Source organism: Lutra lutra, chromosome 11 (assembly GCF_902655055.1).
Source record: "Lutra lutra chromosome 11, mLutLut1.2, whole genome shotgun sequence".
In the NCBI taxonomy this organism is placed as follows: Eukaryota; Metazoa; Chordata; class Mammalia; order Carnivora; family Mustelidae; genus Lutra; species Lutra lutra.
In genome coordinates, this window is record NC_062288.1 from 21,796,242 (window position 1) to 21,810,584 (window position 14,343).

At 39.3% G+C, this 14,343-nt stretch overlaps 2 protein-coding genes across 2 annotated transcripts in view; one reads left to right on the forward strand and one right to left on the reverse strand.

Annotated features, from left to right (window-relative positions):
• FBXL13 (F-box and leucine rich repeat protein 13) overlaps nucleotides 1–14,343 on the forward strand; it is a 258,167-nt gene that overhangs the window by 106,946 nt on the left and 136,878 nt on the right. The window lies entirely within an intron of this gene.
• LRRC17 (leucine rich repeat containing 17) overlaps nucleotides 4,911–14,343 on the reverse strand; it is a 32,780-nt gene continuing 23,347 nt past the window's right edge. The window contains exons 3-4 of the mRNA XM_047694151.1: nucleotides 11,312–11,467; nucleotides 4,911–6,058 (exon numbers count right to left, since the gene is read on the reverse strand). Coding sequence (XP_047550107.1) covers nucleotides 5,661–6,058; nucleotides 11,312–11,467 — 554 coding nt within the window. The 3' untranslated portion in view covers nucleotides 4,911–5,660. The remainder of the gene's footprint in view (nucleotides 6,059–11,311; nucleotides 11,468–14,343) is intronic.

The following is a 14,343-nucleotide window of genomic DNA, read 5'->3' on the forward strand; positions in this document are numbered from 1 at the left end:
GGATGTCCGTTATCACCACTGCTATTCAACATAGTACTAGAAGTCCTAGCCTCAGCAATCAGACAACAAAAGGAAATTAAAGGCATCCAAATTGGCAAAGAAGAAGTCAAACTATCACTCTTCGCAGATGATATGATACTATATGTGGAACACCCGAAAGACTCCACTCCCAAACTGCTAGAACTTGTACAGGAATTCAGGAAAGTGTCAGGATATAAAATCAATGCACAGAAATCAGTTGCATTTCTCTACACCAACAATAAGACAGAAGAAAGAGAAATTAAGGAGTCAATCCCATTTACAATTGCACCCAAAACTATAAGATACCTAGGAATAAACCTAACCAAAGAGGCTAAAAATCTATACTCAAAAAACTATAAAGTACTCATGAAAGAAATTGAGGAAGACACAAAGAAATGGAAAACTGTTCCAAGCTCCTGGATTGGAAGAACAAATATTGTGAAAATGTCTATGCTACCTAAAGCAATCTACACATTTAATGCAACTCCTATCAAAATACCTCCATTTTTTTCAAAGAAATAGAACAAATAACCCTAAAATTTATATGGAACCAGAAAAGACCTCGAATAGCCAAAGGAATATTGAAAAAGAAAACCAAAGTTGGTGGCATCACAATTCCTGACTTCAAGCTCTATTACAAAACTGTCATCATCAAGACAGCATGGTACTGGCGCAAAAACAGACACACAGATCAATGGAACAGAATAGAGAGCCCAGAAATAGACCCTCAACTCTATGGTCAACTCATCTTCAACAAAGCAGGAAAGAATGTCCAGTGGAAAAAAGACAGCCTCTTCAATAAATGGTGTCAGGAAAATTGGACAGCCATGTGCAGAAAAATGAAATTGGACCATTTCCTTACACCACACACAAAAATAGACTCAAAATGGATGAAGGACCTCAATGTGAGAAAGGAATCCATCAAAATCCTTGAGGAGAACACAGGCAGCAACCTCTTCGACCTCAGCCGCAGCAACGTCTTCCTAGGAACATTGCCAAAGGCAAGGGAAGCAAGGGCAAAAATGAACTATTGGGATTTCATCAAGATCAAAAGCTTTTGCACAGCAAAGCAAACAGTTATCTGTTTAACCAACAACTGAAAGAATGGGAGAAGTTATTTGCAAACGACATATCAGATGAAGGGCTAGTGTCCAAAATCTATAAAGAACTTAGCAAACTCAACACCCAAAGAACAAATAATCCAATCAAGAAATGGGCAGAAGACATGAACAGACATTTCTGCAAAGAAGACATCCAGATGGCCAACAGACACATGAAAAAGTGCTCCACATCACTCGGCATCAGGGAAATACAAATCAAAACCACAATGAGATACCACCTCACACCAGTCAGAATGGCTAAAATGAACAAGTCAGGAAATGACAGATGCTGGCGAGGATGCGGAGAAAGGGGAACCCTCCTACACTGTTGGTGGGAATGCAAGCTGGTGCAACCACTCTGGAAAACAGCATGGAGGTTCCTCAAAAAGTTGAAAATAGAACTACCCTATGACCCAGCAATTGCACTGCTGGGTATTTACCCTAAAGATACAAACGTAGTGATCCGAAGGGGCACGTGCACCCGAATGTTTATAGCAGCAATGTCTACAATAGCCAAACTATGGAAAGAACCTAGATGTCCATCAACAGACGAATGGATAAAGAAGATTTGGTATATATACACAATGGGATACTATGCAGCCATCAAAAGAAATGAAATCTTGCCATTTGCGACGACGTGGATGGAACTAGAGGGTATCGTGCTTAGCGAAATAAGTCAATCGGAGAAAGATAACTATCATATGATCTCCCTGATATGAGGAAGTGGAGATGCAACATGGAGGGGTTAAGGGGATAGGAGAAGAATAAATGAAACAAGATGGAATTGGAAGGGAGACAAACCATAAGTGACTCTTAATTTCACAAAACAAACTGAGGGTTGCTGGGGGTGGGGGTAGGGAGAGGGAGGTGGGGTTATGGACATTGGGGAGGGTATGTGCTGGGGTGAGTGCTGTGAAGCGTGTAAACCTGGTGATTCACAGACCTGTACCCCTGGGGATAAAAATACATTATATGTTTATTAAAAAAATTAAATAAAGTCAGACATAAATAAATAAATAAATAAATAAATAAATAAATAAATAAATAAAAAAAATACTGGCTGATCATTTGAGCTATTTGGTTGTATGACTTTAAGAGTTGTATAAAATCCTTGCCAGCAAAAACTTCAGAGTAAAATTAACTCTAAATTGTTATCATGAGGGCAGAGGAGAAAAATGCTTGCTATAATACTGTGACAATTAAATATGTAGAGTTTATGCTAAAACACTTCAGCAAACATTTGGCAAGGGGACACAAGTGATTTCTAAATTCAAGAGTTGTGCTGTTGTGCTTTAGTGAAACAGATACATTAGGGATGAGAAGCTCCACTTGACTGCGATTTTTCTCCACTCAGTGATGGGCAAGAGAGCAGTTCAGAAGCAGTTTTGACTTGTGACTACCCCTGTAGTTGCATGTTTATGTTTCTAGAGCTTATAATAGTGAGATGTTTTGAACAGAATTATGAAGTAATTTGTCAGCTTCCCTGCCCCATTCGTGTTGTTCTTATTCACTCTAGCATCGATGCTGATTTGTTAGTCACAGATTACATCTTCCCCTCCACTCACCAACACCCCCCACCTCCTGAAGAAAGGAGCCTTGATGTCTCATCGAATTTAGGCAAGTAGATTTTCAGTACTGACTTGTTTCTATTTGCCAGAGTGGGAGAAACAGATTCTTCAGAAACAGAACTTAATTGATCTCCAGTGTAAGCTCCAGAGGATGAATGGTCAGTAAATGAAAAATCTGAACTCCTTAATATTAAATATCTTTCCAAAATAACAGGGCATTAGGTCAGAGATGACTCAGACTTAGGACTCAAGAGACCTTAGCTTGCAGTGAATCTTATTTAATTTAGAAAAATCAGGGAATTTGAGGACTAGTAAGAAAGTTAAAACAAACAAAATGAAACAGAACTTGAGTATCCAAATATTACTCAAGTATTTGGATAAATACTCATTATATTTAAACAAGTATGCTCAAATATGTAGATCTCAGGATGATCATTTTTTTTTAAAGATTTATTTATTTGACAGAGAACACAAGTAGGCAGAGAGGCAGGCAGAGAGAGAGGAGGAAGCAGGCTCCCCGCTGAGCAGAGAGCCCAATGCAGGGCTTAATTCCAGGACCCTGGGATCAAGACCTGAGCAAAAGGCAGAGGCTTTAACCCACTGAGCCACCCAGGATGATCATATTTTTGACCACCACAAAACATACTTATTTTTTAAATCTCCTGACCGTCATCATCTGTTGAACAGAAGGAAGGTCCAAAGGCAAGTTATTCAACTGTCAAGAAATCAGCAGAAGAAGATGTACCAAATTATTCATTCTATCATTGATCAACTCTGTTTCCCTGAAAAGTATAACTCTGATACAGAGAAGGAGCAAATCCTAAGCTTTGAAAAATGTACTTCAATTTTGGTCCTGGGAGATATTAGCAACTCTAACTTGTTTTTGGATGGCATGGATCAATTGCTGTTGGAATGTGTTTCAGAGCTTTATTTCCCAGTAGGTTTGGAAGATGACACTGAATAGAAAAATCAACCAATAAAATCTCCAACTAGCCTCCAAAAACGGAATCAGAGTAACTGGATCCCTTTGTCTGAATCAGATTTCATCTCCTTTCTTTCTAGAACCCTTGTGTCTGCACTGTGTGCCTCAGCCTCCCACCCAGGCTTTTTCCACCATCAGAACTGAAATAGGTCTACTGTCCTTAATATTCTACTCTGAGAGTTGGTGAACATTAACACTCTAGTAACGTTTTAACAGCTGCCTTTAATACCTCACAGTGAATAAGGTGAGGATTTTCACCCCTAACCCAAATCACTGGTAAAATGGGCAGAGCGGTTAGAGCCTCACAATCCAGTCATTTCCTGAACCACCAGCTGCAGCAATTCTTCCAGCTTCCCATTCTCTTGGTTTTCTACACATATTAATACAGATTTAAAGGAGTTGCACTGGTGTTTTGGAGAAAAAGGCTTAACCTTTCTGGGACCTATTCCTCCCTTGAGGTCTGATTCTGCGAGTTCTGATGTGAGGGAGCCATGGCCAATGGTAACTTCTAGAGTGCTCTGCACTCCTGCGCAGCAGAAAAGGCTTCAATGGACCTGAATGTTGGCTCAGCCACCTGCCAGCTCCATGACTTTGTCCAAGTGACCTACACTCTAAGCCTTGGATTCCTCATCTAGGAAAGGCAGATAATATTACCTACCTCAGAGGGATCTTGTGAGAATGAGCAATAGAATACGTAGATCTTTTAGCACAGTGTCTAGCATCTAGTCGGTGTGTACGAAACACTCAATACCATTTGTTGTGTATCATCTTTTATGCTTTGTGCAGGTATCAAGTAAGACCTAAACTCTGTAGGAATACCTTGATATAAAAAATGAAAATGCATTCAACTCAGTGTGAAAGGGAAATTTCTATAAAAAGGAAAAAGCGGCATTTTTAAGGATATGTATATATCATTTTTAAAAATTTTCTGATAGTACAGCTGTATCAAAACACTAGCTGATGGGGTTAGGCTCCAGGTATTTCCTTTTTTTCTGCTGATCCATTTTCCCGAGTGAGCTAATTTTAACCTGCAAACCCAAATTCTGGGGCTTCTCTGGGACACCCCCTCTTTACTCGGTTGTTTTTGAAATCACTGACTCCTGTTTGCTTCTGCCTCATCCCCAATCTTGACCCTGAATTCTAATTTCATCCTTGCTTTATGCTTGACATATTAGCTTCGCAGGAAGGGCTCAGGTCTTTCCTACTGGCAGGTGGCTTTCTAGTCTGAGCTCTGTTAAAAAATCAATGCTATTTCCACATCCTCTAGTGTTTACACCTCTTCATTACTCATGTTTCACACCATCTACAATTTCTTCAGAGTCCCATCTTCTGACCAATCTCCAATATAATTCCCAGATTCTCTATTCATTTGCTTGTGACAATTCTCATTCAGGTCTAGCTTGACAGTTTTTTATAAGAATCAGTGAAGAGTACTTGAGGATTTGGGTTTACCTGGACCTCATTTTGGAATGCACAGGAATCTGAAATGGAATTTTATTCTATGTACATGCTGACTTACTGAAAAAAAAAAAAAAAAGTGGGAGGGGGCAGAGGGGAGAGAATGATATTTTATGATCACTAAGTGTTTATATATTTTCCTTTTGATCTTGAGGTATGCACAAGCAGCGATCACAAGGCATATAAAAATGAACCAAGTTTTTTTTTTTTAATTTTCAAAAAGCAATGAAAACATTTATGCAGGACATTATGAAATTCCAATGCCATCATTAGGACCCAACTCCTGCAGTTTACTGGGGCAGAATCATCACCAAAAGCTGGTCCGCAGGTAGGCAGGCAAGCAGGATCAAAGTATTCCCTTGAGTGCTAGAATTCTCTCAATAATAATACTCCTACTGATAAAGGGAACCTTCCCTTAGCTGGATAACCCGGCGTCAACAGGCAACACAGTTCAATCCCAATGTAAACATGTGGTTTTCTGACACCGGAGGAGCAAATACAGAACTTGCTGGAAGCAGAACAATTTCTCAGTTACCCCAGTATAGTGATCCTCACGCTTTGTTTCTTTGCTGCGTGATCCCTATGTATTCTTTCCCATTCATCCTCTTCCGTATCCTGGTCAAATGTTTCAGGGTATGCTGGTAACTTGTCTTTGGGGCATTCTTCGAAGTAAGTACGAATATATTTCCCCACGAACCACCCTTTGTACTCTTCAGGCGTTTTGCATTCCAGGCCGTTGTAGTGGACATTGTAGTGATGCTTTAACCAGTAGTAGAGGTAGTGGATATTGTAGTCACATCTCCAAGGATTATCTCGGAGCCATAAGAGTTTCAGAAAATACAAGTCTTCTAGTACTCCATAGTCAAAGTTTTGTAGACTGTTGTTGGATAAATCTAACTCTTCTAAATGTGTGAGTCCTAAAAAGGCGGCTAGAAACAGAAAATATTTATTAACGAGACGGGTAGCTGGGTCTCATCCAACTGTAGGGCGTATTATCAGGACAAATACAAAAAAGTAAGAGACTTAATTCGCCTGGTTGAAAAATGACGATAAGACTGCCCTCCTCTTCTTTTTCTCAGAGCGTTTACTTGAGAAAACTTGCAATTTTAAGTACTTTACACTCTCTTTGAAATGCATACATATCCTTTACAAGACTAGGGCTTCTCTCAGCTTTACGAGCCAGGAATGCCTTTCCCAGGGACTGGAGAGCCATCTCTGAAATGTAAACATCAAGGGCGATAGCAGCCCTATCTTCTCCTTCCTGCGGACCTAAGGGCCCTTGCTCCTTCCCAGTTGCAAAACTACCTCTTCATATAAAGATGGAGGTTGTTTTTCTCTGGATAAAGCCAACTGGTCACCTCAATTACCAGATAAAGTGAGAGGCATCATATATGACAAATAATGCTGTCAAGTCCTCTCACTTAAGGACTAGTTATTTACCCTGAAAACATGTATCGATTGGGTTGTCTGCTTGGCTATATAAAAGGGGAAGATTTCTGTCTTTGCAATTTCTTAGAAGATTTCTTGTGTAGTGCATTACATTCTAGTTGGATGCTTATTCAACAATAAGAGCCCCCCCCCCCCCCCCCCCCCCCCCCCCGCACACAACTACCTTTGTGGAGAGAATTTCTGTGTTGGGAAATTCTGGTTTTAATTATATTTTCCTAACAGCATATACATGTCTAAATGCAAAATTCTGAAGTATGTTTTTACTCACACAAAGCTTTTTCCTGGATTTAGTTGACTAGGATACATTATTTTATTTGAAAAATCAGTTTTATGTTAGCTTTCTAAAAAATGTATTTTGGGGATGCCTGGGTGGCTCAGTTGGTTGAGCAGCTGCCTTCGGCTCAGGTCATAAACCTGGTATCCTGGGATCGAGTCCCACATCGGGCTCCTTGCTCGGTAGGGAGCCTGCTTCTCCCTCTGCCTCTGCCTGACACTCTGTCTGCCTGTGCTCCCACGTGCTCTCTCTCTAACAAATAAAAAAAAAAAATGTATTTTGGTCTCGGCTGCATTTTTTTAAATACTCGCTGCAAAGATGCCACACAAAAAAGCATGAATTAGGAAAATATTTCAGGGACGCCTGGGTGGCTCAGTTGGTTAGGCAGCTGCCTTCGGCTCAGGTCATGATCCCAGCGTCCTGGGATCGAGTCCCACATTGGGCTCCTTGCTCAGCAGGGAGCCTGCTTCTCCCTCTGCCTCTGCCTGCCACTCTGTCTGCCTGTGCTCACTCTCTCTCCCTCTCTCTCTCTGACAAATAAATAAATAAAATCTTTAAAAAAAAAAAAAAAAGGAAAATATTTCAAATGCAAGACATTAGTGCATAAACAATGAAAAAATGTGTATGGTGATGATTTAACAGTTTCTGGGATATCAGCAAACTCAAAATGCTGTGATAACAGCCCTTTCTCTGTTTAGAGGGAGGGAATTATATCCCCGTAGAGTCCAAAACGAAACAGTTTTTATCAACATTTTGAAAACATCTGGTTGTGTTTTGGCAAACTATGGGAGCTGTCCGCTTTGAATCCATATGTATTTAATTCTGCTGGAGGGTGGGTAATTAACAAATATTAAACATATAACACAAAAATAAGACAAGAAAAACCTCCCTCCCCCCTCCAGGAATAAAAAAGAAATCAAAACCTAGATTATCCCTATTTCAGTTATGTAGACTAACCCTGGAACTTATTGGTCAACGTTGATTTCAAATATTTTGTTCCTATTTCAAGCATTTTCTCATTACTGTTTTAAAATACCCAGGGCATACAACAATGCCCTTATTTTGAGTTTGGAAAATGTGCTTTAATACCAATACCATGAGCCATTTTCATATCATTTGTTTTCAGACAAAACTCATAATCTCCTCTAAAAAGAATTCTTTCTATTTTGGTGCAAAAGCAATAGCTTGGATGGGAGGGTTGGGAACGGGCAGGCGGCTGGGGAGGAGCAAAAGGTCAGCCCATGCAATGACAGTTTTGAAGACACCGCATTTTTCCCCCTATTTGCTAACATTCTGTGAACCAACAATCTCAAATTTTACTTTCCTCAAAACAACTCAGCCCTGGGCAGTTCAGTGGGTTAAAGCCTCTGCCTTCGGCTCAGGTCATGGTCCCAGGGTCCTGGGATCGAGGCCCGCATCGGGCTCTCTGCTCAGCAAGGAGCCTGCTTCCTCCTCTCTCTCTGCCTGCCTCTCTGCCTACTTGTGATCTCTCTCTCTGTCAAATAAATAAATAAAATCTTAAAAAAAAATCTACATTTCTAAAAAAGACAAAACAAAACAACTCAGCCCTTCAGACTGAAAGCATGTGAGAACATTCCTAGATTTTATTTTGTAAGTGCTGTAGTTTTTACTTAAACCCTACGTATTCAAGTACTTGGCAAAGGTGGATTTCACCTGTTTGTTAAAGGAGCTCAAGCCCCAATAGGGTGTCTTCTTTCTCTCTTCTTCAACAAAGTCTGGAATTTCATGAGATTGTTATTTCACACCTTTTAAAACCAGTAAATCTCGGGGCGCCTGGGTGGCTCAGTGGGTTGGGGCGCTGCCTTCGGCTCGGGTCATGATCCCGGGTCCTGGGTTCGGGCCCCGCATCGGGCTCTGCATCGGGCTCTCTGCTCAGCGGGGAGCCTGCTTCCTCCTCTCTCTCTGCCTGCCTCTCTGCCTACTTGTGATTTCTCTCTGTCAAATAAATAAATAAAATCTTTAAAAAAAAAAACAGTAAATCTCATTGCATTTGTGTGTATCTACCAGCAAAAGCAGTTAACTAAGTCTACTTTGGCACTGTTTCATCTCATTGGTCCTGAAATAAAGAAGGTCTTTAATCTTAGTATTTTTTTTAAAAATAAGTAGGCCTCCTGCTCAACATGGGGCTTGAACTCTACAACACTGACATCGAGTCGCACACTGGAGCCAGCAGGCGCCCTCAAGGTCTTTTACTTCAAAACCTCTTTAGGTCATTTTGACTTATTGAAGAGCTGAGATACTTTTTGTTCCAGGAAAGTGGTTGACATTTGGTAGGTGTTCAACACATATTTGTTAATGTAGAAAATACTTTCTGGGGACTGAATTGAGCAAAGGAGAAAAAAGAATACTACTGCTGGTAACAAGTTCACCTTGTGTTCAGCAAGGAAAACACACCAGGTAGACGAGTTTGAGAGGACTTCCGGAGATCTCAAGGATGGTAAAGGAATCCTTGGAATTTTGGCAATTTCTTAACTGATGAGGGAAAAATACCACTAGAAATAAAACAAACCTATTTTGCACTATTACCTATCTTTGCATTGTTTTCTTATTTTTCTCTAGTTTTACAGACTGTGCTCCCATTATAATGAAGATATTGTTGTACCATTCCTCACCACTTTAATAAATTTAACTTAGGCCATAGAATAACAAATATTTTAATCTTTTTTAGAGGTAACTCTAAAACCCAATTGCTTGGATACTTTTGATGGGTGTAAGCCTAGGGTCCTGGGCTTACTTGCTTACATGCTTGGTTTTGAAGCTCTTTGGTTCTCATGCAGCAAGAGAGGAGGGTCTCCACCTCCAGATTCTTCCCCCTATGGCCTGGCTTTGTGGAGACTTGCTGCCAAGGACTGACCTCCACACTAACACGACGATCGCTTCAACTGGGAGAAGAATGTCTCTGTTGTAGTCTTATTCTCTGTGAAATGAAACTTGCTTTTGATTTCACAGTTTAAAGATACCCCCAAGTTTACGCCATCTATACAGGCCAAGATGTAAGTGTAGCATAGTGCTGTCATCATGGGAAAATTTTAAATTATCATTTCTTAATATTTTTTAAAAAGATGTTATTAACACTAAAATATGCCCTTGTAGCTCCGGAACATTCATTCTCAATTTGCACTTTCTACAATGTTAAAATCCTACTGTTCTATTCATGGTATTAAGTTACCAGTAACAATTGAACTGAAGTAACAATTGAACTGAAAATATTTATGATAGTAACATTGCATTATTAACAGTATTAAAATAATTCTTATAGATGGGATTTTTCAAACTGAAGTAGCACTATGAAGGCATGTATGTTACAAATCAGATCAAAATGGCAGTAATTCTCAGTTCTTTCCAAATCCATTATGTTTATATAATGTACCATGCTTGTTTTCTCCAGAGGCTTTTTTCTTAGCAAATGGGAGAAGATTTGAAGGTTGGAAAAAGAGAATTAATCTGGATCTAGCATTAGATAAAATACATCTGGCTCTGGCTTGAGCACATTTTATCTTAATTTATGAGCTTGGTGCTTAGCAGATTGTTTCAAGTTTAATTTTTTAAAGGTTTTAAAAATTATTTTTTTATGTATTCATTTGAGAGAAAGAGAGCAAAAGAACATGGGCAGGGGCAGGGGGAGAAGCAGACTCCCCCTGAGCAGAGGGCCCGATGCAGGGCTCCATCCCAGGACCCTGGGATCATGAGCTGAGCCGAAGGCAGAACTTTGTTTAAAGTTTTATTTTTTTAGTGATCTTTACACCCAATGTGGGGATTGAACCCATGACCAGAGGTCAAGAGTTGCAACAATCCACTGACTGAGCCAGCCAGGCACCCCTCAAGTTTATTTATTGATTTTTTAAAGACTTTATTTGTTTATTTGAGAGACAGAGAGAGAGCATGAGTGGTTGGGGGGCACAGAGAGGGTCCAAGGGAGAGGGAGAAGCAGGTTCTCTGCTGAGCATGGAGCTGGACCTGGGGCTCAGTCCCCAGGACCCTGGGATCATGACCTGAGGCGAAAGTTGACACTTAACCGACTAAGCCACATGGGTGCCTCATCCCCTCAAGTTCACTTTAAATAAGTCATTAAAGTCTTGCCTTAAACAAGTTGGGACTTAATGGATAGCAAAGAAAATGACAAATCTGAACTTCCCTTCAAAAATTACTACATGTTTAACACAGATTTTTAAAATCTATTCTACAAAAAACACTTTTACTTGGACAACTGAATAACTGTTGCTTAGTAATATATAATATTATAACTTTCATAAAGCAATATTTTGGTAAATATTTTTCAGCATGCCAAACAAGTTCTAATTTAGGCATCATGTTTAATTTAACCTTTTCATTATTTAGGTTAAAAAAAATAAATTGCACTTACTACAAATGTTGTCATTAGAAAAAAGAATCAAAGAATACCCATCACCCATTTAAAAGGCTATTCTGTGGAACTTACCAGGATCTATGAATTCAATGCCATTGCTGCTGAGGTTTAATTTTTTTAGCTCATGAACATCTTCAAACTCCTTGGGTCGAAGTTGGTTGATTTTATTGTATGACAAGTCAAGTTTAACAATATCTGGAGGGATGTTGTTTGGAACTTTCTTCAGCTCTGGAAAAATTAGTAACATTCTGGTTATTGAGGTTTCCCCTCACCTCATATTCTCTGTTGCTCTTCCATCTGTGGTTGAAGAGTAGGCTCTTAAAGGGGAATGGAATTATCTAAAGCCAAAGAACAAGACTTAGAATGTGCTAACTCCACCAAAGCCCTGTGGACCAGGTGCATCACACGCAGAGGAACGGATATCACTCCTTGCTGAGTTGTTCAGAGAAACGTCCTTGAGGTGGTGGCAAGAAATTAAGAGGACAGCAGGTATCAGGTGAGGCACTGGGGTTCACTGCTGGCTCTCTGTTAGAAGCACCTGGGAAGCTTTAGGGGGAAAAAAAAAGCTAAAAGGAAATGAAGCCAATCACACCACTCTATGTGTGTCTTCTACCAATGCCTTCCTACCTGCCCTAGGAGTTTTCACTATTAATTATTGCCTTTTTGTTATATTTTCATTTCATCCCTCTCCTTTGATTCCTTCTGCCAACAAAAAAAGCTCAGGTCTCTCCACCCTATAAAAAGAACAAAAAGTTTTTCACTTTGATGGTCCTCAAGCTGCTCTCTTATTGCTGCTTTCCTTGGGTGCTACAATTTGAGAAAGCATAGTCTTGACTTGTAGCCTCTGCTTCCTCATCACCATGTATTCCCAGAACCCTTGTGATTTAGTTTATACGCCACTTCTCCTAGAGGCCTGGATTCCTCAGGAACAACAACAGTATTGTTGTAACTACTACTATAGAAAAAGCCTCATGGAAGAAGAGTCCAGGTTCTTTTTCACAGCTGAATAGGAAAATAGGGTTCACCTAATTTGTCTCTACTATTTGTTTCTCTTTAAATTGTGCCTTTAAAAAATATAATGTTTACATCATGTTTTAGTGTAATATTTGCCCTTTCTATTAATCTTTAGCAAAATACTCTAAGGTTTTAATTTTTTTTTTAATTTTATTTATTTATTTCACAGAGAGAGATCACAGTAGGCAGAGAGGCAGGCAGAGAGAGAGATAGAGGAGGAAGCAGTTTCTCCGCCAAGCAGAGAGCCTGATGCAGGACTCGATCCTAGGACCCTGAGATCATGACCTGAGCCAAAGGCAGAGGCTTAACCCACTGAGCCACCCAGGCGCCCTAAGGTTTTATTTAATTTTAAGTAGGGCAAGTGAAAAACTTGAAGAGACACACACCTGTTTCCACAAAAGAAAATTAGAAGCAATAAAATATCCAGATTAACTGACACCTGAGAAACAACATGGTCCAAAGGCTTTCTGAATAAAATTTGTTGAACTGGGTACAGTAAAATACACTTATAATAGGTGGTATCCATTTATCCATAATGCCCTTTTTTGGTACAGAATAATTGTTGATAATTTTTTTAAAATAGTAAAAAAAATAAAACAAAACAAACAAACAAACAAACAAAAAAAAACAATACCAAAAAACACCACACCACCACCTCTGGTATTTAGGACCTATCCCATAATATATTTACTTTCATAAAGGCTCAGGCTTATGTTTTCCCTCTTTTAATACTCAAAATCCATGGTCCTAAATGGAATAGTATTGGTAGTTCCTTCTTTAGCATCCTCATTATTGCTAAATTTGCTCTCTCTTTCTTGATGGGATCTCAGTATCTTGATATTTATGTGCAAGAACTATTCTAGGTGTTCTAACAAGTATTAAGTGACAAGAACACTATGGGCTAAGTACTCTCATTATTCATTCTCATTTTACAGATGATGAAACTGAGGCATGATTTTTCCATAGCCCTAGGATATAAATACACATGCTAGCTTCAGAATATATACTTCTATCCACTATGCTCTGCCACCTAATACTGGTAACTTCCTGCCTCGTTTATACTGTTCCATCTGCCGTAGAATTATCAAGGTTGGCAAAGGGTAAAGTTGGAATTAGGGAACAAGTGAGGTGGAGTCAGTATAACTGGGGTGGCCATGAGACCTTCCTAGCTCTATATTTAAAATGACATCTCAAAATTTTCAACTGGGCAATAAAATTAATACTACCTTTTCCTGCTTTTCTTCAATGGTAAGTCATTCCATCAGACATGTATACATTTTACTGACTGCTTTCATTTTTGTCCCTTCATGGTGGAGGCTTAGGACAATGCCTAATATATCCCAAATAAACAATGATATGTGGCAGACAGCTTCTAAAATGGCACTCAGTATTTCATTTTGCCAGCAGACTCTCTTCTACTGACTGACGAAATAAGTGGTCATGCTGGAGAGACCTATGTGGCCAGAAATTAAGGATGCCTTCTGGCAAACAGCCCAAAAGAAACCCGGACCCTCAGTCCAACAACCCTTGAGAAACTAAATTCTGCCAGTGGTAGTATGAGCTTGAAAGCTGAGTCTTTCTCAGTTGAACCTTCAGATGAGACCACAGGTATGAGTCCTGGTCAATACACTGATGGCAGCCTTGTGAAAGATCTGGAAGCAGAAGACCCAGCCAAGCCATGTCTGGTTTCTTGACCCACAGAAACTGTGAGGTAATAAATGTTACTTTATGTACTTAATGTACATGTACATAAAGTACATAATGTACTTAATGTACTTAATGTTGTTTCAAGCCACAAAGTTCTAGGGTAGTTTATCATAGTCAGCAACAGATAATACATTGTAAATAATAAAAACTAATTAAATGTTGAGTTTAATGATTTAAGGATACTAAGGACTCTTGTAATAAAAATGCCTTTAAAATAGGGAGTTCTCTTACATTTTTCTTTGGTAAGGCATGGTTCTGTTTGACCTAGAATTTTGTCTGCCAATAAATTATATATATTGCCAATATATATGCCAATATATTATATATATTATATATATATATATAAAAGATTTTATTTCTTTGACAGAGATCCCAAGTAGTGT